Genomic DNA, 22,528 nt, shown 5'->3' with positions numbered 1-22,528 from the left:
GTTGGGTTTGAGTTTTACCTGCTGTACAGCTGAAGCTCATTTTCACTGGAGGAGATATTCATACTTTTAGCTTTTTTCAGAGGAGTAGATGAATTTGAAAGGAGTGATCAGAGTGTGACTGATTGAGAGGCAACCAAAGAGCGCCCTCTCCTGTTGATACATGTAAGTTCAAGTATACAACAGCTACAAAATAACTTCATACCATATAGAAACATAAGGCAGTCATGTCTACTTAAGAAGGACCTGCATCTCAGACGAGCCAATTGAGCGATACACTGATGTGGATTGAATGGATGATATTTAGTGAACTAAAAATTTTATTTGAACATGTGACAAACAGTATGATATTCTCTATAAAGGATTCAAAAACCCTAAAGCCCTTAACTTCTTAAATAAACATTTCTTCACAGATATATTAAACACTGAACAGGCAAAATCTGCAAACACAAACAATGCTCAAATATCAATACTTTACAAATGATCAATCAGTCCCTTATTGTCCATAATACCAGAGTTGATTCAACTCTTCTCCAGACCAACAATTCCCAAGTCTCACACTAGTATTTTTGTCATATAATCCTGACAATACAAAATACATAAGAAACAAACGAATGTAGATTCATCTTTTGAATCACTTTCTTTAAAAGACACTTCTTTAGTGAACGGTGTCTCTCTGTCAAACCTACTGCACACGTGACTTTTTTTTAGTCATACCATAAAAATAATATGGCTGGACATTTACAGTATTTACAGTTCACTTTTTAAGACACAAATAATCTTCTTTTGGTTTTAAATATGCATTTATCGACCAACTAAGACAATTCCAGTGTGAACTTAGTACTATACACATAAAATCTCTAGCCCTGCTAGATAACATGGAAAATGATCATATAGCTTTGAAATGTCTCCCACACATTTTCCTATCGGACTTATCTATGGATAAATCACAAACGCTGAATAGAGTTAATGCTGCACAGTGAGCACAAGCTGATCTGCTACCCAGGAGGTTTTGGACTGTCCACCTGTAGTATTTTATCAAACACTGCCCTCTAGAGGCTGCCAGCTGAACATCAATAACAGACATTTTTACGTTGATGACAAATAGAATATAAATAATTGAACTTTATAAAGCTAAAGTTGTCATGTCTCATAACATGCCTTTCGAATTAGAATACCTTTTGCAGATGTGAAAAGGGTTGTACCTAATCAGAATCATTTTATTAGTCAAGATCAATAAATGAACAGGAATTTGTACATTTATTGTCCTAGCAACAACTCATACATACAACTCAAACTCCTGGTATCACAAAATATCTTCAATAAAAGGTGTAAATACCAGTCATAGATTCAATTAAGCCAAGGATCTATCAAAAGACCGGACTGGACTGAACATGACTGATATCAGATTATTAAACATACAGATGTATTCAGCCAGCAGGTAAAGCATTTATTGAAGCAAAACGTGATCCCTTTTCCTCATACTATCATTGGTGTGCCTGAAGACCTGAATGATGATGTTCACAGTGCCCTAAAAAAGCAGGTATGCACATGGTGTATCCTTGCAGTAAGTAAAAGTACTATTCGGTGTTGAGGTTAATATATATATTGTCTTACAAATGGTGGACAGTAGCCATCAAAAGAGACAGACAGATGAATAAGTTGAACATCTGACCCCGCACAAATTCAAAAGGACTTTTGTTTTTTGTTTTTTACGAAAAATCAATTGCACAATTAAAATAACATACAAGTGCAAAATTTTGCCCTTAAAGCTTGATTGCATGTTTTGAAACAGTTTAATATTGACCAATCTCAAAGGGATTCACTGCTACAGTACTTAGACAAGCTTCAATAATGATGTGAGAAGGGTGGAATCGATGAAAATATCCACAGGAATCAAGCAATAGCACATTAACCATGCATGATGGGTGATGATGGTGGTGATGATGGTGATACATGCAATGATAGCAGTTTGGCATTAACACAAGATCACTTTCCCTAAAGCTGTGTGTAAAAGCATAAGCCCCTCCCTCAAGGCCCTCAATAAATCAAACACCTGATCCTGTGGGTAACAGATCATGTCACCAACATTACTGGGTAGTGGGCATAGTGAATCTGTAACTGAAGAACCTGTGTTCAAGCCCCCGTGTCGGCAAGCACTCGCCCTGCTGAAGTGTCCTTGGGCAAGACAGGGGTGCCGTTCTGCAGCTGACCTCCCTGGAAGGGGGTAAGCAAACTTTCCCCAATGTGGATCAGTAAAGTATCACATTATTACTGCTCACTGAGGAAGGCCAGCTGTTCTTTCAGCACCAGTAGAGTTTTGGACACTTCAGCACCGCGGACAGCTCCAAATCAACTCCTCACTGCTGACCAGAAGCAGGAGACACCCAGGCCAGGGACGACATGATCCCACCTTAACATGACACTCTGCAGCAGTCTGATGTCACTTCAGCTATGGCACCCAAAACACACAGGAACATCCCCCGATCCCCTCAGCTCTGCAACTCGCAACTGCAGGCAACAGTTCATACAAAACTGCTCATTTCATCATCTATCTCATTAAAGTTACAAAAGCATACGGCATTGCTTTACCATGTCATTGATCTACCGTAAAACAATGAGTAGCTCATCAGGTGGAGTGCCTTAATTCAGAGTACAGCAATGAAAGAGGAAACACCAAAGAATTTGAAATGGATAGAAAAGGAACTTCCATTCAAATTCCATGGGACAAATTGCATCAGAGACAACAGGACCTCGCATCAAAACTGGTCCCTCTCCCTCTCCCTCTTAGTGGCACACTGAACAAGCGGTTCATCAAAGGGGGGGAAACTAGTTCAGAATCAGCCTCGAGAGACTCTGGTACTAAAACACCCCTTTCCTGTAATACACTGTTCTTTTCCCCAAACAGAAAGTGAGCTGGGTCCCACAGAGGCAGTGAGTGGAGTATTTTCTTTGGAACAAACAGCGCTGCAGCACATCAGCTAATAGAGCCTGTCTCCCAGAGGGGAGTTCAATATAGGACACTCCACTTCCCCTTCCTCCACTTGAGCTATTAATACACCCAAACAAAAGAAAAGAGGCTTAATGAGGCAGCAACGGGGAACTCATGCGAACTAAGTTAGGCAAGAGCTTTGTAGTGTTTAGCTCCAAGGTTTCCAGCTTTTAATACAGGCAATGGGTCCTACTTTGCTATTTTTACTGTGGTTGATACTGTGTGGGTAGAAATATATGTACATTGTGTTATGCCATTTCAAGCACTGTGTTTGAACTCATTTGGTATGGCCTTTGCAAAATGGCAAAGCAATACAACAGGGAAAGGCAATGCATAGTTTTAAGCATGGAAATGTGTTGAATGTGGATATTAAGTCCCGTAATGAAGAATCTTTGAGCTCTAACAAGCATACCATATGCTGCTACAAAATGATCTTAGCTAGAAACATCTAACATATTTCACCAGTTGGACAATACAAACAAAACCGCGACAAAAGAAGCATTTCTTTGCATATTTGCATGAAAGGAAATACCTCATGCAGCTTAGAGCAGCTACCTTGAAGTGTTTTTTAATGCTTTGGTTCCGATTCAGAGTGCATTAAAATGGAAGAAGATGAGGGAGTGTGTTTAAATGCACACAGTATTCCAACTAACAATTTGTATCCTGATTAAGCTCTTATTCAGGAGAAACTGTTTATAGGCATCTTCATATACTGGTCACAAATACCCCTGTTCACATCATTAACAGGATATTTCAATTTTCACCATGGGAACAGACTTATACAGACTGTAAAAACCAATCAAGAGAAGTATCCTGGCTAATCCCAGCATATGATCATAGTCAGGTTTGGGGAAATTACAATATTCAGGCTATTGTAAAAACCACCACACCTCAAACAGAATACTTCAATGTCCCGAATTATATCGGAATATTAAATGTGCAAGTAAACAAACTCACATAAAATCAAGTAACAATCTCCAAAAAGTCCAAAGAACAAATAAAAGTAGAGGTTGATGTTTCAGTTCACATCATGCACTGGGGACATAAAACTAAAACTAATCAAATATCTGCCTCACTGGAAGTGAGAGCTGTCACACAGTGCAAAGATCACCATTTTCAGTCATGCAGTACAACATGGTAAAGAGAGCAAGGGACTGAGACAAAAGTAGAAAGGAGAGTTTGTTTGAGGTCCTCATTGGGAACTTGATGTTCTCACAAGGGGGTAGATGCTTTGTAGTAGACTTCACTTTAAGACTTAAGGCAGTGATACAAAGGGCAACTTTTTGGGCAAATCTGATGGACAGCAACGCCCGAGGAGTTTTCTCTGTGTTGCTGCATTTATCACATTGAAACATCTTGATGCCAGTAAACACATGAGTAGATTTTCTCACTTTGTTGCCTGTTGCTAGGAGAATTGACCATCTACACTGCCTTAAAAACATCCCAGTGCATCACCACCCTTAACCTACAGTAGTCTCAACCCCGACCATTACCTGATTCGGTAGCATTTTTTCTTTTTTTGGCACATAACCGTCTCCTTTTGTTTTTTCTCAGTAATTACATCTTGTTATATCTGAAGAGGAAGCCACTTTAAGCTGCCATTTGGCATCCTGGATCTCAGCACACTCAACCTCAAACTTCTTGACCCCGTCGCCTTGGGTCCAGCAGATCTCCACTAAGCTGATCTGAATGTTCCATTAGGATATTCCACCCAATCCAATTGCTTGTAGTCATGTTGAGACACTGACTGTTAAGTCCTACACCACACAACACAAACTACTGCCAGGGCAATTCCACTGTTGGGCTAAATATTGGCTTGGGGGTCAGACCATGTGATTTGTCAGCCATGCTCCTGTAGTAGTCATACTCCCAGATCAAAAGCAAGATAACCAAGAGTCTGGACAACATCAGGCTAGCTAAATATAGCTTTTCTTCTAGGGGTCACAATTCCCCGTACAATGATGAGACCATTTATTTGGCTGAACACCCTGCAAATAGATGTTTATACTTTTGCTTCCTTAATCCTTATGAACAGGGCAGGAAATCCAACCCTAACCCTAACCCTCACCAGCGACTTAAACCATTTTAGAAACCCAACTAAAGAACCTCCAACAGATGGTTGTTTACCTAGAGTTGACACACTTGCCAGCCACAGCCAACATTTGTCACCATTTGGCTGATGGCTAGTGTTAATTTCTTCCCTTGCTTATGATGTTTAGACATCTTACAATGTCTACATAGCAATTGTGTCTCAAGAAGCTACTTAAAGCATTGGTGTCTATGATGATTAGGAAGAGGTATGAACAACCATCTGACTACACAGAAACAGTCTTTTTAGTTCAAAGGGAAAAGGTCTAAACATATACACATACACAAAATATCTAGATTTTTTTTTAAAAGACTCACACTGTATCCATTAATTCATTTCAGAACAGTCTGAACCATAAATAAGTTAACAATATAGCTTATCATAAATAAATTTCAGTCTGTAAATTCACATATAAATACCCTGCTCCATCTTGCAGAGACTTCTCAGGAAGAGAAGTGGACCCATGTTACGCTGCAGCACTTCGCATTTTCTTTTCTCCCTTTGACAAAAAATACAAAGCATCCATGGTGTAAACACTGCGACTTTCCCTTTAGACCTCTGGAGGCATGGACAAAGTGAAGACAGTCAATTGGACCGGACAGAGACTGAGCTGCGATTTTATGACGAGACTGAGGATATCTCTCCATTGTCTGTCTGGACCTGGGGCAGTAGGGCAGCCCTTTCATTTGGACACCGGTGACAACTTCTTCCTGGTCCAGTCCCTGATTGATACTGTCTGTGTGTGAAAGTGAGAGAGAGAGTGAGAGAGATAGGCTATTGCTAGTGATGATTGATTGATTGATTGATTGATTGAGGTGGTGGTTGCTGCTCCTGCTGCATGCTTGGTTTGGAGGCGTGCGGTTGTCCATGCATTTGACTGTGAGCCAGAGGCAGAGAGCTGCCAAGGACAGAGAGAAAGAGAGAGAGAGCCGTCTCTATACTGGTCCGATCCATCCTTCAGTTCATGAATCCGTCTTTCTCTCTTACTGCCCCTCTGAGAAGTGAAAGGCTGGAGGCGCTGGCTGGTGGGCGTGCTCAGAGTCCGTTCCCAGGGCCACGGGCGTGTTGACGGGGGGGGTGAGAGGGGTGCTGCTGGAGGGCTGGGGGTTGGCGTCGCCCTCTGGGGGTGTCTTCTCCTGAGACTGGGAGGAGGAGGAGGAGGAATGGGTGCTCTCACTGGAACTGCTGCGGGTCTCTGTGCTGGTACTGGTCTTTTTCATCTTCCTCCTCTTGGCCAGCGGCGCCTTGTCCACCGTCTGCAGGCGGAAGCCTTCCCGCTTACATTTGTTAAATGCCTGGGACAGAAAAGAGATTGGCAAACCGTTATTCAAAATCACATCCTATTTTCACATCAAAGGTGGTGGAAAATTCTGTTCTGTGATTGCAGAAAACTTTCTATGTCATCTTAACTCATGTTTACTTTTATCATAATCTATGGATTTTTTGTGATAAGATTGTTTTATAGACATTTATTATTGATTTTTCCATTTCATCTGCACATTATGTAACCATTCAATGATTTTTGTACCACCCAGTGTATTTTACACATTGTGCAAAAAATACAAACTTACAGCAGGGGTTCCCAACCTCTTTGGGCAGGTCATCCCATATTGAAGCTAAAAATACCTATGACCAACATTTAAAACACATGAAAATTGTGCATTAACATCAAACTGATGTTTCAGTTTCATCTCTCAAGTCAATTAGTATGACTTTCAGAGTAGCTTTTACAGTCCGTGACCAGCAGCAGTTTGGCAGCAGACTGAAGAGGATTTGTTCAAAGGAAGCAAAGTTAATAACAGGAGGCATTAAAGTTGGGAAAGCCTGACCTACAACTTAAAACAGTGCGCACTGCCGGTCATTTCTTACATTGAAGGTAGCTTTGACGTAAGTGTGGACGGAGGCAGTGGAGGAGCCCAGAATGTCCGGGGTCATGAGTGGGTTGGAGGATAGCTGGCTGTCGTCCTGGAGCCAGGCATTGTAACGCAGGCCGCACATCTTAATCCTCTTGTTTGGGTCCACCGTCAGGAGCTCTACAGGAAAAAGACACAAATAATTACCTTTAGCACTCTTAATACGCAAGCGAAAAGGTGAGCCAAAAGTGAGGCACAAATAGGTAGTTCAACCAGTGTGAGGTAATCTGTGAGCTAGGTATCGTGAGCTAAGACACACACCCTGAACTTGATGATGTGGTGAGTTCCAGTACAAAACCTTTGTCTTTTGTCATGCCTGCCCTCTCTCTCTTCTGTCCTTACTGTCATGTTATGCTATCAAAGAAATGTTTTGGGGGAAAAAAAGTATTTCAGCCATCTACACTTGACACTCTAGGCTGGAGCACTGCCGAGTCAAATCTTAATTACAAAATGAAACTTTTCACTGTAGTCTAAACATCAAAAAAGATCAAATTTCTGATCCGGTGATAAAAACACTAAATAGTATATTGGCAACAGCCAATCTGTAAAATTAGACTATCACACAGACGGATTTGACAGCGAGCCACCAGCCCCATCCTCACCTTGTATAAGGTCCTTGGCCTGCTGGGACACATTCCTCCAGGCCTCTCCTTCAAAAGAGAAGTCCCCATGTTTGATTTTCTTCATGATCTCCTCAGCACTGGTGTGGGTCAGGCTTTTCTCCTGACACTGGAAAGGCACCTGGCCCGACAGCATGGTGTACTGCAACCAGAAGGAAACCACTCAATCTGCTGTCAAAACAACTGTAACACAAAGCTTCCGGGCTCAAATACTAGTAAGTAACTAGTCAGTGTAAAATACACTGCAATTCATATCACAATAAAGTAAAAGAAAAACATTGTAACAGTGAAAAGTAACACTGTTTCTACTACCAAACTTTTAGACTTGTCACTGCCCCATCATTAAGGTACAGTGGGCATACTTTTCATTGATACAGTAGTGTGTCGTCACATTTAGGCTGAAGATTTTCTATTAACAAAGTGAGTCTCATGTTTCTCAGGGCTGAGCTGATGAGAATGTGGGTGCAATATACTGCATCAATCAGCCTCAGGAATCCTATGAAAGAATTTCAGCGCACTTAATATGCAATGTAAATTTCATTCATTACTGATACAGTCAACTATTTTTGAAATAAAGGTTATTTAAAAAAAAAAAAAAAAGGCCACAGGATCCTCTAGGAGTGGTAATGCCATTTTTCCAGAGAGGTCATTGGTGAGGAGGCGTGCATTTTATATGTGTGGATCTGATAGCCTGAACATAGTCTGCTCCGGAGCAGGTTAGGTGTGCAGCCTAAGTCGCCATGGTGATGTACACTGCTGAAAAGTGAGCCACCGTCATGGGACCGAAAAAGCCAGGGTTAAGCCCAAAGTTAGCTCACTAACCCACTAATCTCACTTCCTGAGACAGGTCCCATGTGTTTCCATTGCTGTGTTTGCTGTCGACCGTGGTTGGACCAACACTCGGCAGAGAAAAAACTGGGAGGTCTGTGCTTAGCTGACTGAATAGAATACTCTCACCTTGGCCTGATTACATCTGCCCTCGAATTTCTCATTAAAATCACAGCAGAGGGAGCAGCCCTTTTGGCAGTGGAGGCTCTGTAGCGCCCTGGTCTCTCTTCCTCTCTCTCTTTCCCTCTCCCTCCCTCCCTCGCTCTCTGTTTCGGCTCGCTATGCTTCCAGGGCATTGTGCACACAGCTTGTCAGGAGCCATTTCATCAAAGCTCCATGAGGTGCACTACTCTCCTATCCCCCCCCAGGGGGCGACGGCGCAAAGCAGCACTTGCAGAGAGAGCCCAGGCTCTGCACGCATGACTGCCCAAGTGGAGAAATCACTCTCTCACTCTCCGCCCCCTGTGTGCCCTCTCCTTCTCTTCTCTACCTCTCCTTTTAATTTTCCTCCTCTATGCAGAAAGCCGTTGAATTAGGATGACATTTCCGCTGCCGGGAAGCAATGTCTCATATGAGCACAGCCTTAATCAGCTCTGAGTGCAGGGCTGGTTGCTCTTCGTTCTGTGGTGAATATTAAACTGTGTCAGCTCACCACAGGACACCGAAAATTGTATCACTGAACAAGAGAGGGAGATGGATATCATGTGAAACAGATTAAACAAAACATACACACATGTATGTATGCATGCATGCGCACACACACACCCACACCCCACACACGCAGACACAAACACACACACACACACACACACACACAGAGCCCTGAAGCACAATATCTTTAAAGGCAAAATCAATTGAATATATGATCAATCCATACACTGGATAAAATAAAACACATTAACACTGTATGGAACTAATCCATAAAGTGTGCATTCAGTAGTAAAAATGTCTCCGTCAATAGCATCATTATTAGTCAATAGTCACGCAAAACATATAGTTCTCAAACTGGAGCTCAGAACTCCCCAGTGGTTTGTGAAAAGATTTACAGAATTTGGAAAAAATAAGCATGTAATTCATGATAAGCTGCAACCAGATTGGTACAGGTTACTTTATTGGGCCGTTAAGCAGTAGCCTAAAATAGGCCGACACTTGTTTAGATTATGCAGTCATTAATAAGGATGTTCACGAATAGGCCTAATTAATAATCTGTTATTTAGGCATATTCTTGACTGTGTGCAACATCAATCAATGTTATTAAACTTTGAGATTTTTTCTTAGAATCTCGGTGGGAAAATGCCATCTTTTAAATTGACCATGTTAAATAGCATAATGTAAACATTCTGTGCTTGCTGGGTTCAAGAGTCAAACCTTTTTTTGCCAACTCCAGGATTAGAAGCCAGGACGCTTTGGGAGAGTCCGCTGCCCTACCAAATGAGCTAAAGCACCTGTGTGGCTGCCTGAGAAAGTTATAAGTGCTGTATCTCTATATCCAGCGGCTCTACATGCACAGTAGGTTTTTCTGAAAATTTTGGGACCAACCAACTGAAAGAGTGACTTACACTAGCTGCTGGTTGCAGCTACAAATTTAACATACGAATACACTCTTAGACAGGGTGGGAAATTAACACTAGCTGCCAGCCACATGCAGGTATATTTTTGCAGTTGCTTTTTGAAGTTTGTCTATTTGGACAGTTGGCCATTTACTGCCAATTTATTTGGCAGACAAAACAAAGTGGTTAGTACATTTTTCTATGTACAAGCCACTGTGGCTAGTGGACAAAAAGTTTCCTGTCCTGCTATCATGTTTACCACTTTTGTTTGAGTTACTGTGAAATAATAAAATATTAGTAGTTTTTAATGCTTCCTCCATTCAAAGTAGCAGTGTTGGACTCCTGATTTGACCCCTCAGAAAGAGTAAAATCATGAATGATTCTACATCAGTCCAACTGCTTTAATTGAACCAGAGCACAGCACTGCCATCCCACATCCACTCACCAGAATGACGCCCAGACTCCACAGGTCACAGGACTCGTCGTAGCCATCGTATTTGAGTATTTCAGGTGCTGCGTATTGCAGTGTGAAGCACGGAGTCTTCAGGAGTTGATTGTCTGGCGGTTTGAGGCGAGCAAAGCCAAAGTCTATGATCTTTATCTCAGAGTTCTCACTTTCATCTGTGAAGAGCAGATTCTACAAAGCAATTCGAGACAGGGACAGCAATCATTTCTTTCTCTTCAGCACAACTGGTCTTCTCAAGAGCTCACTAAACTGGACTTCAAGACTTGCCAGACAAGATGCTACTGACCATTTGTTAGGGGTCAAACAATTATAATCCCCTCTTGAAGGAAGGTGGGCATGGGGAGTTCTTTTGTAATACACCCCAGAGTCAAAATGACACTTTATGACAGATCATATAGACTTCAGTAAAACACAGTAATTCTCTTTCAGAAGCTTATGATCCAGTGTCTTTGCATTCGTCAGAGTGAGACAAACTATGGTCAGAAAGAAAAGAATTTGCAGCCCCACTGTTCCCTGGGCTGAGTGTGGGTTCAGTACCTCTGGTTTGAGGTCCCTGTGCACCACCCCTACGTCGTGCATGTGACTGACGGCGGACACCAGTCTGCGCATGATGCGGCTGGCCTCCGTCTCACTGAAATGCTGCTTCCTGCGGATCCTCTCCAGCAGCTCTCCTCCACCGAGCAGCTCCAACACCAGGTACGTGTGGAGCTACAGCGACACACAAACACACAGAGTATGTTTACACTTCACCTCTTCTGCACCCCTTTCCAGCCTTTATTCTTTGACATGGAATGAAATATTGTATTTACATCAACAGTCCTCTTAAAAAAAGTGCAAACATTCCTATATTTTGCAACTAAATAAATATTGAATTAACAACTTCATTCATGACTAATGCAGATATCATCAATCTTGTTCTCACAGCTTGAACTGACAGTTGAAACTGAAATGGTGAATGGAAATTTCTCTCTTGTATGACAAATATAACGAAAACACCCCTTCCTCAATCCCGTGATGGCGAGATCAAACCGTAATAGTATTGAGTAAAGTGAAAGGGGCCAAACAAAGTGGGAAGGGAATAATGTGTCTGGGCAGCGGGGTAGGGCTTCTCATTAGCGCTGGAGCTGGGGAACAAAGGCAGGACTGGGGCGAGGCGAGGCGGCGCTGCTTTGATCTGGGTCACAGGCCTCTGAGGTACAGTAATAACCCCACCGAGCTCATCAGCACTAAAGTGGTGCTCCTGGATTTGAAGGGCCTGGGCTAATGAACCTGTGCACTGTCAGCCGCACAGCCACACCTTCCCAATAACCAAGGTACACTATATTTGTAACATATGCGCACTTAATTTGGGTCAAGTGTGGGGCTAGACTCGAGACACAGGCGAATCTAGGTTGTTTCTATATAGTGGTACAAAATGGGTGTTGGTGCAGCTGCAGTTTGAAAATAGATTTGGTGTGAAATATCGAGAGCATGGAGAGATGTTTATGGGACAATACATGTAGAGACAGAGAGAGACCTTCAGGGCTTCCAGCATCCCCATTAATCTGCTTTGTTCCAGTTCCAGGACTTAATAAGGCTGCAGTCTCCACAGGCGTCATAGAGAGCAATGCAAAATAGAACTTATGATTGCAAATATAGCCGCTGTAATTCACCTTACCTGGTCATGGTAAATTTCATGTAACTTCACAATGTTAGGGTGGCCATCGCAGAGCTTCAGGGCTGCTACTTCCTTCTGCGTCTGTGCCTCCATTCTATAGCAAAAACAAGTGGGAGGTAAAATCATTGGCACAAAAGCACAAAACACAGCACACACACATACATACATACATACACACCAGGGTATTAGCTTTTTTTTCAGAGGGCAGTTTTTGTCTCCTTGATCTTATTTTTAGGGGAATTTTGATCCTTTTCTGGGGCAATAATAGATTTGCATTGCATATTGGCACTCAATATGTACCACTAACATTTGTTTTAACTTATTTCCCACTGCTGGAAACTGGCAGCAGGCCTTACAAAAGAAGATGGTGTTGTTTGCCCACTCTGTCCCCAACCAGTCCTCCACCCCTTGACTGTTGAGGGTTTTTTTTTTATGATATTGGTTGTTTTATTTTCCTGGTGATGCAGTGGTTTGCCTAGGGTCGGCATTTTCTTCTACTGCTGCGGTCATACGGTGGCTCACAGCAGCCAGTAGTTGCATTTTTAATTTCACGGGCATTTTATGAACTTTCAAGCCCCCATTAATTTCTGACCCTGATACACACACACAAGCACACAATTTTTACAACCAAGGCCTGGTTGGAAAAAAGAACTGCATTGTGACGCTGTGAGCAAAGTGTGATTTGCTTTCAGAGGGTGTCTCTCGGGATCTCAGTATCTCAGGAACACATGTTTCTGTCAGAGTTGCCCCAATGATGCTTGCTCTACTTAGAGCCACAATGTTTGGTCCCTGTCACAATGTGTCAATGGAGGAATGTCTGCTCCTGTCAGAAGGTGTCACCACATTTTAACTCTCCTGCAGTCAAGAAGTGTGATCACAGCTCAGTCTGTAGCAGTCAACAGCAAAAACAGTCAGTTTCCTGAGCAGAGCTGTATTTATATATATTTGACAGTGAATGCTTCTAACCTCACCAGCAATGTTCAGTTGACTTCTCAGGCAAATAACAACCCTGTGAATATCACTTAGGTAGTTAAGTCAATGAATGAATTTGTCAATTTTGCAGAACAACATTTTTCGTCCAGATATTTTTTGTAAGATTAGCTTTACTTTGTTGACTTTTACTACACTACCCTGCTGACCACACTCCAATTTCCCCCAGGAAGAGAAGGAAGGTGGCTGACTGATTTATCCATCTAAACTATTAAAATCACACAGTGTCAACAGCATCTAGGGTGACAAACACATAGGAGCAAGCAGGCTGTGAGCTATACCTCTTGCTGACAATCTTGACTGCGTATTTCTGTCCAGTCTTCTTGTGTGTGCACTGTCTACAGATGGAGAAGCTACCCTCTCCCAGAGCATTGTCCTTCAGGTCCATCTCATAACTCATATAGAATGGCGAGTCCTGCAGAGGGGAACATTGGACCAAAATAAGGTGTCAGGTCAGATAGCAATTCTACCCAAGAAGCATCACCAAAGTACCCATAATCACAGTAAAGAACATCCTCAAGGATATTATGGCTTTAATACATTGATCATTAAAGCATGTGTAATGACTAAAGTTTTCTTCAATGTAGTATACATTGATTAGAACAATAAGTACAGATTCAGTACAGTCCCACAGTGTATTCACAGTGGTAACATATAGACCTAATTAATTAGCGGCTTATTTGAATGTGACGTCATGTCTTGGGCTCCCTGGTATATCAGCTGCCTTCATCTCCTCTGTGTAGAATACACTAACGTAAGCCAAAGCTACTTGACTTGCTAGGTAATGTTAGCAATTGAACCGTTAGCAAACAAAGCTTATAGCATATCACATAGGCCTATGTAGAAGCACTGCTTATACAACAACGTAATTTATTATAAAATGTCAGAGTTTGTGTTGTCTTACGATCATACAAAGATTTTGCTATATACAGTGTATCGCCATAAACTATCGCAACAGTCCATGAAAAATAATCAATGAAGACCCCAGTACATTCTCCTGGCGTGTGACATCGTCAAAATTCATTTGCATGCAAGAAGAGAATTATGGGAGTTGTGTGATTAAATAGCAGCTAACAGATGAAAATTTAAGTTACATTTTCACATTAATACAACTTTTACTTCCTTTTATTAATTAGATACTGCTTAATAATAAAGAACAGATATGAATTGTTGCAAATTATTTTTACCACATTGTGATGAAGTTTGATAGTGCCCACGTATAGAGGAGTGAAGTGTCTCACCCTTTATACTGACAGATCTGAATTTAGAAGTCCAGAAAATGGAGAAAAAAAAGAAAGATTGCTAACTAGCTTCCTGGTTACAACAAAAAAACTGCATAGCAGCCAATAAAGCACGGCTAGCCAGGCTTTAGGCTTTGTAGGAGTTCTCAGCATGGTTGGAGCGCATCTTTGCTTGATTACTTGGCTGAAACAACCCGTTCTATAAAAGTGCATAGTAAGAGCTTGGAGCCAAAAAGGATGTAAGTAGGCTTTGACCAATTTTACAGGTGAGCCAAAATACATATTCCCTTTTCATTAACGTCTTGATTAATTAAACTCTGGTCAAGACCTCGGGAAAGAGCTTTTTTGTGCTAGACTGATATCATTCAAAGTTTTAATATGATCCATTACAATTCATATTTGGCCAAAATAACACACCACTGGATTTAAGCCCTTGGTAACTGAACTGAAAGACTTGCAAAACCGCTCACTTCCATATCAGTTAAATCAAAACTACGTCTCCAAACCAATGGTTACTCAGGATGTTGTTGAGAGAGCTAGAAACAGGGTCAATAAGTACACTAAAGGCAATGTACTACTCCCTCGTCCTTTCTTGAAGAGCATTATTTTGCACGGATACACAAATAAAAGTGCATTCATGAGCAAACATCATAAAAAAATAGGCTCGTCCAAACTGAATCTAAGTGCAGTAAGAAAGAAAGAAAAAGTTGTGGAATGGACAGGAAGAAAAAAAACTCATCTGTCTGTGATGGCAGCCATTAGTGTAAGTGTGTTTGTGCAGAGGGATCCAAGCCCATTCATCTTACCTTCATCATGGCGCTGCGGGCCACTGCAGCAGAGCCTGGCCTCTCCGAGCCCCCACACAGCTGGACGGGGTCGTCCATCACCACATTCCTCTTGAACAGGATGGAGGGGGCCATGAAGGAGTAGCCCTGTGCACAGACACACAGGATGTCTTTAGATGTTTACATTTTGCTAAGACATAAAGTGCGGGCTGGGCTATGTATGCAGCACTACAGATAGAATCTCTAAGTTGAAAGGGAACATCCATTACTGTAATTTACAGCCTCAGAAAAGACTAACATCAACATCCAGCTGGTCATACTTTAGAAATCCATGGTTTAAAATTGCTAAATACACTTAAATTTCACTGTAAAGTCTTAAAAAGTCCTACATTTTTTCCTTCAAATGTTTCTGTGTCAAAAGTATGCATAAAAAAGTCCTGCCAGCCCAACGCTGTATAGGCCTAATTCTGTTAACTGGTGAGTGACATTGGCTGTCCAGCTGTTCCTATTGTTAGACCTGTCATTTGTGGAGTGCTGCCAACCTAATTCCAGCTGTTGGGAGCCCAGGGCTTTGAGCTGGCATTAATCTCTCTCTCCCTCTTTCAGCAACACACACGCAAGCACACACACAGCTGTGTGGTATGTAGTGACAGCCATGGATGGACGGAAGGATGGATGTCGAATGCATGAGATGCCCTAAATTGCCGGGCTTGAATATTTGATTGCTCTGCTGTGAAATTACATCTTGGCGCACTTAATGCAATTTTAATTTTGTTTTGTGAGGCACTGCGGGGGGCGAGTGCACGGTTTAAAGTTGGGATTGCTGTCGTTATCTCAAAGATTGCTAGGCTTGCAAATTATAAAGACCACAAAATTTCAGACTGTGTGAATGGCAGCTGAGAGGGAAAAAAAGCCAAGATGAAGTTGGCAATCAAAGGTTGAAGGCGTAACCGAGACAGACATGGTGATTCTCTCAAAGTGTAACCTTTTATTCCACGAGAGAAGCCTGTTAATGGATCTATTGATCTGCCGAGCTCAAGGATCCAGAAGGCAATCAGAGTTGAAATTTCATGCAATACATCAGACAGCCATCAGCTGGCATAGAGTTGTGGGCCATATTATGGTTCAAAGCTACATCAAAAATAGTCATTCACATCTGTTACCTCAATAAAAGCTGCATATGGCAGCAATTACAAGCCTTGAATAAAAGCCCCTTTAGTCAATTTGAATACCAATGCACACAGACAGACTCGTGTTGACTTACAGCAACCTTTTGAGGACATTCAAAACTTCACTTGATTACTTCAATTGCTGTGGAGTATGTCAAATATAGTCACAGACCAAAAGTGGGTAATGTCTAATGCAGTTTTTCATTCCAGTCAACATTTTACACTGCTGCAACCAAAGCCCAGACACACATCAGCATAAATGGATGCAAATGCACAAGTGCCAACAATATGAATGTTGTCCTGTGTGATGACCTGAAAGCAGCACAAAATAATTCTCCTGTTCGTAAGCAACAAAACCCTGGGCCTCAACCAAAATAGCCTGGTTGTCTAACATCCCTTCCCTCCCACCTGGAAGATGCGGTCGCAGTTCTGAGGCAGAGCTGCAGGGGAGTAGGTGGGGTCCATCTCCGTGAACTCATCTGCAAAGTTGCTGACGTCCAGCTCATCTCGAATCACTGGCTTGAATGGGGCAGGCACCTTTTTAGCTGCCAAGTCCTCCCAGTTAATTTTCTAAAGGGGGTTGAAAAAAATTCTAGTCAGACCCATTCCTTCTTAACATAGTTTAGAAAAATGCTCAATTTACCTAAGTACTGCCCACTCAAAAGTGGCCCCATGATGTATAGTAACATCCCATCCTGCCATAAATAGTTCTAAATATTGTGAAATATGCAAGAGGCGATGAACCCCACCTGGTAAAACGGGTGTTTCTTCACATTTTCAGCTCCATTAGGACCTGAGCCCAATCTCTTCTTTGGATCTTTGATGAGGAGTCGCTGGATGAGGTCTTTGGCCAGTGGTCCCATATCTTTGGGGAAAGGAGGATCCTTCTTTGAAATCCTCCTGCGATGTGAGGGAGAGAGACGTGGTCAGTGCTGCGGAATCATTATAACTGAAGGCTCACTGAAAAGCGTGGCAGGAGATCAGGGAGAATCCTTACTTGGCAATGTCTGTGTGAGAGTTCTCGTCTCCATCAACGGTGAAGGGTGACCCGCCAGTCAAAAGCTCGTACATCAGCACGCCGAGGCTCCACCAGTCCACTGCCTGCAAAACATGAAAGCACCCAACCATGACTCTCACCTAACAGACTAAAAGGCGAATCTCAAGAGTTCACTGGAGTGCATTTCACACGTTCATGAGTACACAGAGGGGACTCAGGATTGCTTGATGTGGTTGAACAGAAGAAAAGACAGCATAAAACTACAAATTACCTTGTCATGTCCGGACTCTCCTCCCTCCACAATTTCTGGAGCCATATATTCAATGGTGCCACAGACAGAGAATGCCCTCTCCATCTGTGTCAACACACAAAAGCAAAAACTTAATTTAATATAACATAACATATAGAGGATCTTGGTCTTATGATCTCAAAAAATGTATACACTGTATTGCCGAATTCCCACGAAGTAGACAAAAACTGTTCAAGAAATGAACCAAAAAAAAAAAGCAAAAACTATTTTTTTTGGTTCATTATAAACCTATTATGAGAACAGACTAGACATTCAGTTTTGAGTGTGAATTTGAAATTAGGCTTCCACCACTTTGCACATTCCTTGCTGAGGAGCTCAAGACCTTGGTACATATTGTTGAAACATACCTGATCGAATTCTTTACTGAGGCCAAAGTCGGTGAGTACCACATGACCGCTTGAGTCTAGCAGAATATTCTCAAGCTTCAGGTCCCGATAGACAATGCCAAGCTGCAATGAGAAAAATGGCACAGGGGCTATGGCAATTGAAATGTAAAGCATGTTGCAGCACACTATTGAGGACAACAGATTGCTCTGAACAGGCACTGCTGGCCATGAGGAAAGCTGAAGAGGCCTTACCTTGTGTAAATGCTCTAGTGCCAACACAATCTCCCCACTGTAGAGGGCTACTTCCTGCTCCTTGAACCGCACCCTTTGCACCAAGTGTGTGAAGAGCTCCCCACCATTTACATAATCTAGAATGAAAGATGTTAGAAAAGGAAATCACAAAACACCATTGGATGTTTCATGCATGCCAAATTTTCTGCAAAATAATTTAAGTTGGTTGGTTTCACTACGGGGAAAGGCAAACACTTCTGGTAGCCCCCTGCTTATGTGCATTCATTTGGCTGGTGAAAATCAATTTCTTTCACAAGGCTAAACATAATCATTAACCACTTCTTTCACTAGTCTAAACATAAGCGACAACACAGAAGTGGAAATCTTTAGTACATAAAAGGCATTTCCACATGAAAGAGCCTGACCGAGAATGAGGTGCAGCTTGGTGTCTGTCTGGAAGGCGTAGTGAAGTGTGACAAGGAATGGCGACTGGCGGATGTGCTCCAGGACTTGCCGCTCTGTCCGTGTGTGTTCAGCCGTCTTTGCCTTTTGTACAATGGTGGCCTTCTTCAAAACCTTCATGGCGTACAGCTTCCCTGCATCGTGACCACTCACTTTCCGCACCAGGAATACCTTTCCGTATGCTGGAAGAGAGATGAACACATCGAAATAAAGAAACAAAGAAGGCAAAGCTCAGTATGGAGCAGAGCCTTAAACAGAAGCGATTGATATGAACACAAATATCAGATAACAAACTGTGGCACGCAAATGATCACATGCATGTCATGTTCTGACCTACATAGTAGTAGTTTCAAGTTTAGCAGTGTCACTCACCTCCTGTGCCCAACACCTTTAATAGCTCAAAGTTTTCAATGCCCACCCTCTCTACATGGCCGGTCAGGTTGGCTGAAGTCAGAGCAGAAATCAGATGGGGATGAAATATCAAAATAATACATCAGTTACACCAGCAGACAACATGAATGAGCGTAATGGTTATTCATTCAAAGGGGAAAGTGATGTGTGAATATATAGTTTTACAGCTGTGAATAAATACGTAACATCACTGAGTAGCAGGATCTGAAAAAGTCCCTGAAAACAAAAAACGTGACTCACAACAGCTATTTGTCTATTGCATGGCCGACAGAGGCTTACCCAGGACACGGACAATTCAATATCTAGGCTATATTCATCACACCGAAAGTGCTATAGTGGTTTTTACATCACAAATCTCCTAGCAATCCTGACTGGTGCCATCTTGGAGGACTCATTGTAGAATTAGCACAACCTGCTGGTCGTCATCATCTTTGGCCCTAGCCTCTCCTCCAAGGCACTCCAAGCTGTAGCTTGAAAAATTAGCTCAGCTCATGTGTTAACAAGATGTTAACAATGATAGAAAGGTGATCAGATGCTTTGATTAACCAGCTAGCGAAAGCTGACATTATCTAAACACAGAACCGATCAGATGCATCAGTGATGAAATGATTACTCTTCAGCCAAATTGAGTACATTAAAGACAGTAAAGACATTATCCATGTGTATTACATACTGCTGAAACCATCAAGTTGTAAGTTTATTTAAAACTGATCAGCTGATCTCAGCCGTTGCTGCCAAAAGCTGTGTACCTTCAGCATGGCTGCCAAAAGGCATGTTACATCACCTTACAGCCCTCTATACTTGTTCTGTAACTATGGCCCAGGTTATAATTAATGTATTTTGGCATCTTGATGCAAAAAAAGAAACAAAAAACACACACATACAAGAAAATCACGGCCGTTTTGCTTTGGGGAAGCTGAGTGCCATGTTGAGTAAGTTGGCAGAAGCTAAAAGGGGGCATGGTAGCCTAAAGGTTAGAGAAGTGAGCTTGGGGTTGGAAGGTCAGCAGTTTGAAGCCCTGAACTAGTTAGGAAAATCTGGGTGGTGAATGTGAATGTGTGGCCAACAGCAGAAGACCGTGATTGCACTGAGCAGGTCCCAGGGGTGAATTTGTGTAACTGTATAGATGTGATGAGGCTTTACTGAAAAAAGCACATGCACGCTCAGTAAACTTTCCATGGATAAACAAAGCTCTAAAATATATACATATACTCTGCAGTGGAAACCAGACTAACTTAACTCTCACCCAAATAAACAACACCATATAAGCTAGTCTTCCGTGCAATTGCAAGTTAACTGGCTACATTAACTAGCAGAAGTGCATTATCTTCCCTCAATGATCTTCATGGAATTTAGCACACAGTAATTCCTCAGCATCATGCCATGTTGCTGTTCATGTCATTCTATATCACAGTCTTCCAGTACAGCCGACCGAGCGTAGCACACTCTTAGACATGCATGTCCATTGTAGTGAACACATTCCTTCTGTCTCACACTCTGAAAATAGGCTACAGAGCACTGGGCAATTAAGGCAGCTGATTTAATCTTTTCCGCTGCTTCTCCTTTTACACAGGACAAGAAATGCTGCAACTATTAAGCAATTCGAGCGCATATCATTTCAACACATCAACGCTGTCCTCCAAATTTGAGGTCAGAGGTTCAGGTTGCATAACACCGTTGTCAAACTCACCCTACCAGGGCCAAGTTTGATTTCAGTGTTTATTAATAGACTGACAGGAGTGTCCAACCAGATCATGCCTGGACAAGAGGAACTTTTACAACCTACAGGAGGGAAATGCTTATGTTCCTCAAATGTCATATCCTGGGGTTCTTTCCTCAAAATATAAGGCTTGCTGTACTATTTACATTTAGGTAGGTATCTCACAACAGCCCAAGTGTGAAGCCCAAGTGCTGTGTGAAATTCTATACAAAAAACTAGTGGCAATGACAACTAGACTAACTGCATATTTAGGGCAGGGCAGTGAATGGGGGTGCAGTCTAGTCATGTTGCAGCACGAATAGTACATTATCATTATAAACCAGTTGTAGCTGAGGCACTGTCCAACTTCATTCAACATGCCTGTGTAATTACTGGGTCGGCTTGCTACTCTACTCAAATCAAAATAAAATCCCCATGCTAATAATGACTCTGCCACCACAGAGTCATTATTATAAATATCTGGGAAAGTTTGATGGTGAACCTGTCCTTTTTGCTGTTATTTGTTGATTGTTGATGTCATGATTTGAGGTGTTGATGGATGCATGTCAATACCGGGCACTACTCATCATTCAGTAACATTATTGCAACAAAAACCAGGGTCAACAGTCATAAAGTCACTTTGGGGAGCTTATGATGGGGAATCATATAACAGGGCTAGCCAAGAGACGTATGATTTTATCTGTCTGCCTTCTTCACACGAAGTACCATTACCTACTGTTGATGCCGTTGTTAACTAGAACTGTGCATCCATCTATAGACCACAGACCAAATGAAAGCAAGCTAACGTTAGCTGTTTGACTTGACAGCACTGGAGCTCTGTCTGCTCTTCGTTGGCTTTGGGCAAGATAGCTGTGATTGCTAACAAATCCAGGCTTCTGACAGGAAAAAATAGCTTATTTACTAATTACATCATAACGTTGACGTTGGCATAAACTTGAAAATCTATGTCGGATGGTCTGGTTTGTATATTAACAACTAAGCTAATGTTATTAACTAGATTAACAAACGTTATTAACTATCTTAGATAACGTCAGTAACTAGTTTAGGTAACGCCAGCTTGCCTTGGTTAGCTAGATACAACTAACGAGGATAGTTAGCTAACATTAGCCCTCCCCTGCCTTTTTGGGATTTAAGAGTAATGTTAACGTTAGCAGTGACCATTGCAAACGCCCATTGACAGTGACAGTTGCCTCTTCCAAGCTAGCTTAACCAGCTAACGTTCGTCCAGCCACACGTGTCTCCAAAAGATAAGAGGCGGATAAACATAGACTGCCTATTGAGTGTATAACCAGCTCGTAGCTAAACTTACCATTTTTTAGCTCATGTTTCACAGTAAACAGGTCACCTTCTCTTGAAGATCCCTCCATCGGGGATGGCATCGTAATTTCGTATTCCAATTATGTTCAAAGATGCTTTGCCAGCAACGTTACGTTAACCTCGCAAGTTAGTTTAATAACATGCAAAAACGAAATTATTTAGCAAATACCGCAAACGTCTTTGAGCTAGGCACCAAACTTAGAAAATATGTGTTGCTAAACCTAGCAGCAAGCAAGCCCAAAGGAAACACTTGCTTCTTCCACCACACCACCACTACCACTACCTTCGCAACCAGGCACCCCTAGATCGGTGATTGGGGTTGCTATGTGAAAATCTAACCTCTGATTGGACGTTTTGGTGTTGGCGACAGATACACCCGCCTCCATCTAAAGAATTCTGCTGCCTTCAAGTGCTCCTCGTACAATCCTACTTCTGCGTTCGGAAGTCGCATACGACT

At 42.1% G+C, this 22,528-nt stretch overlaps 1 protein-coding gene across 1 annotated transcript; it reads right to left on the bottom strand.

Moving 5' to 3' along the window:
* Window positions 1-345: 345 nt before the first annotated feature.
* Window positions 346-22,331, bottom strand: rps6ka5 (ribosomal protein S6 kinase, polypeptide 5). Its single transcript, XM_071904020.2, has 17 exons — window positions 22,064-22,331; window positions 18,996-19,067; window positions 18,587-18,805; window positions 18,183-18,298; window positions 17,952-18,053; window positions 17,566-17,649; window positions 17,295-17,398; window positions 17,047-17,197; window positions 16,706-16,867; window positions 15,150-15,275; window positions 13,384-13,517; window positions 12,113-12,206; window positions 10,993-11,163; window positions 10,435-10,626; window positions 7,594-7,753; window positions 6,948-7,111; window positions 346-6,373 (listed from the first exon to the last, which is right to left on the bottom strand). The coding sequence occupies exons 1-17, from the start codon at window positions 22,131-22,133 to the stop codon at window positions 6,062-6,064; spliced, it is 2,433 nt and encodes an 810-aa protein (XP_071760121.2). The 5' UTR covers window positions 22,134-22,331; the 3' UTR covers window positions 346-6,061.
* Window positions 22,332-22,528: the final 197 nt, after the last annotated feature.

This window comes from Centroberyx gerrardi, chromosome 17, assembly GCF_048128805.1.
Source record: "Centroberyx gerrardi isolate f3 chromosome 17, fCenGer3.hap1.cur.20231027, whole genome shotgun sequence".
Taxonomy (NCBI): Eukaryota; Metazoa; Chordata; class Actinopteri; order Beryciformes; family Berycidae; genus Centroberyx; species Centroberyx gerrardi.
This window is presented reverse-complemented; position numbering and strand designations above follow the sequence as displayed.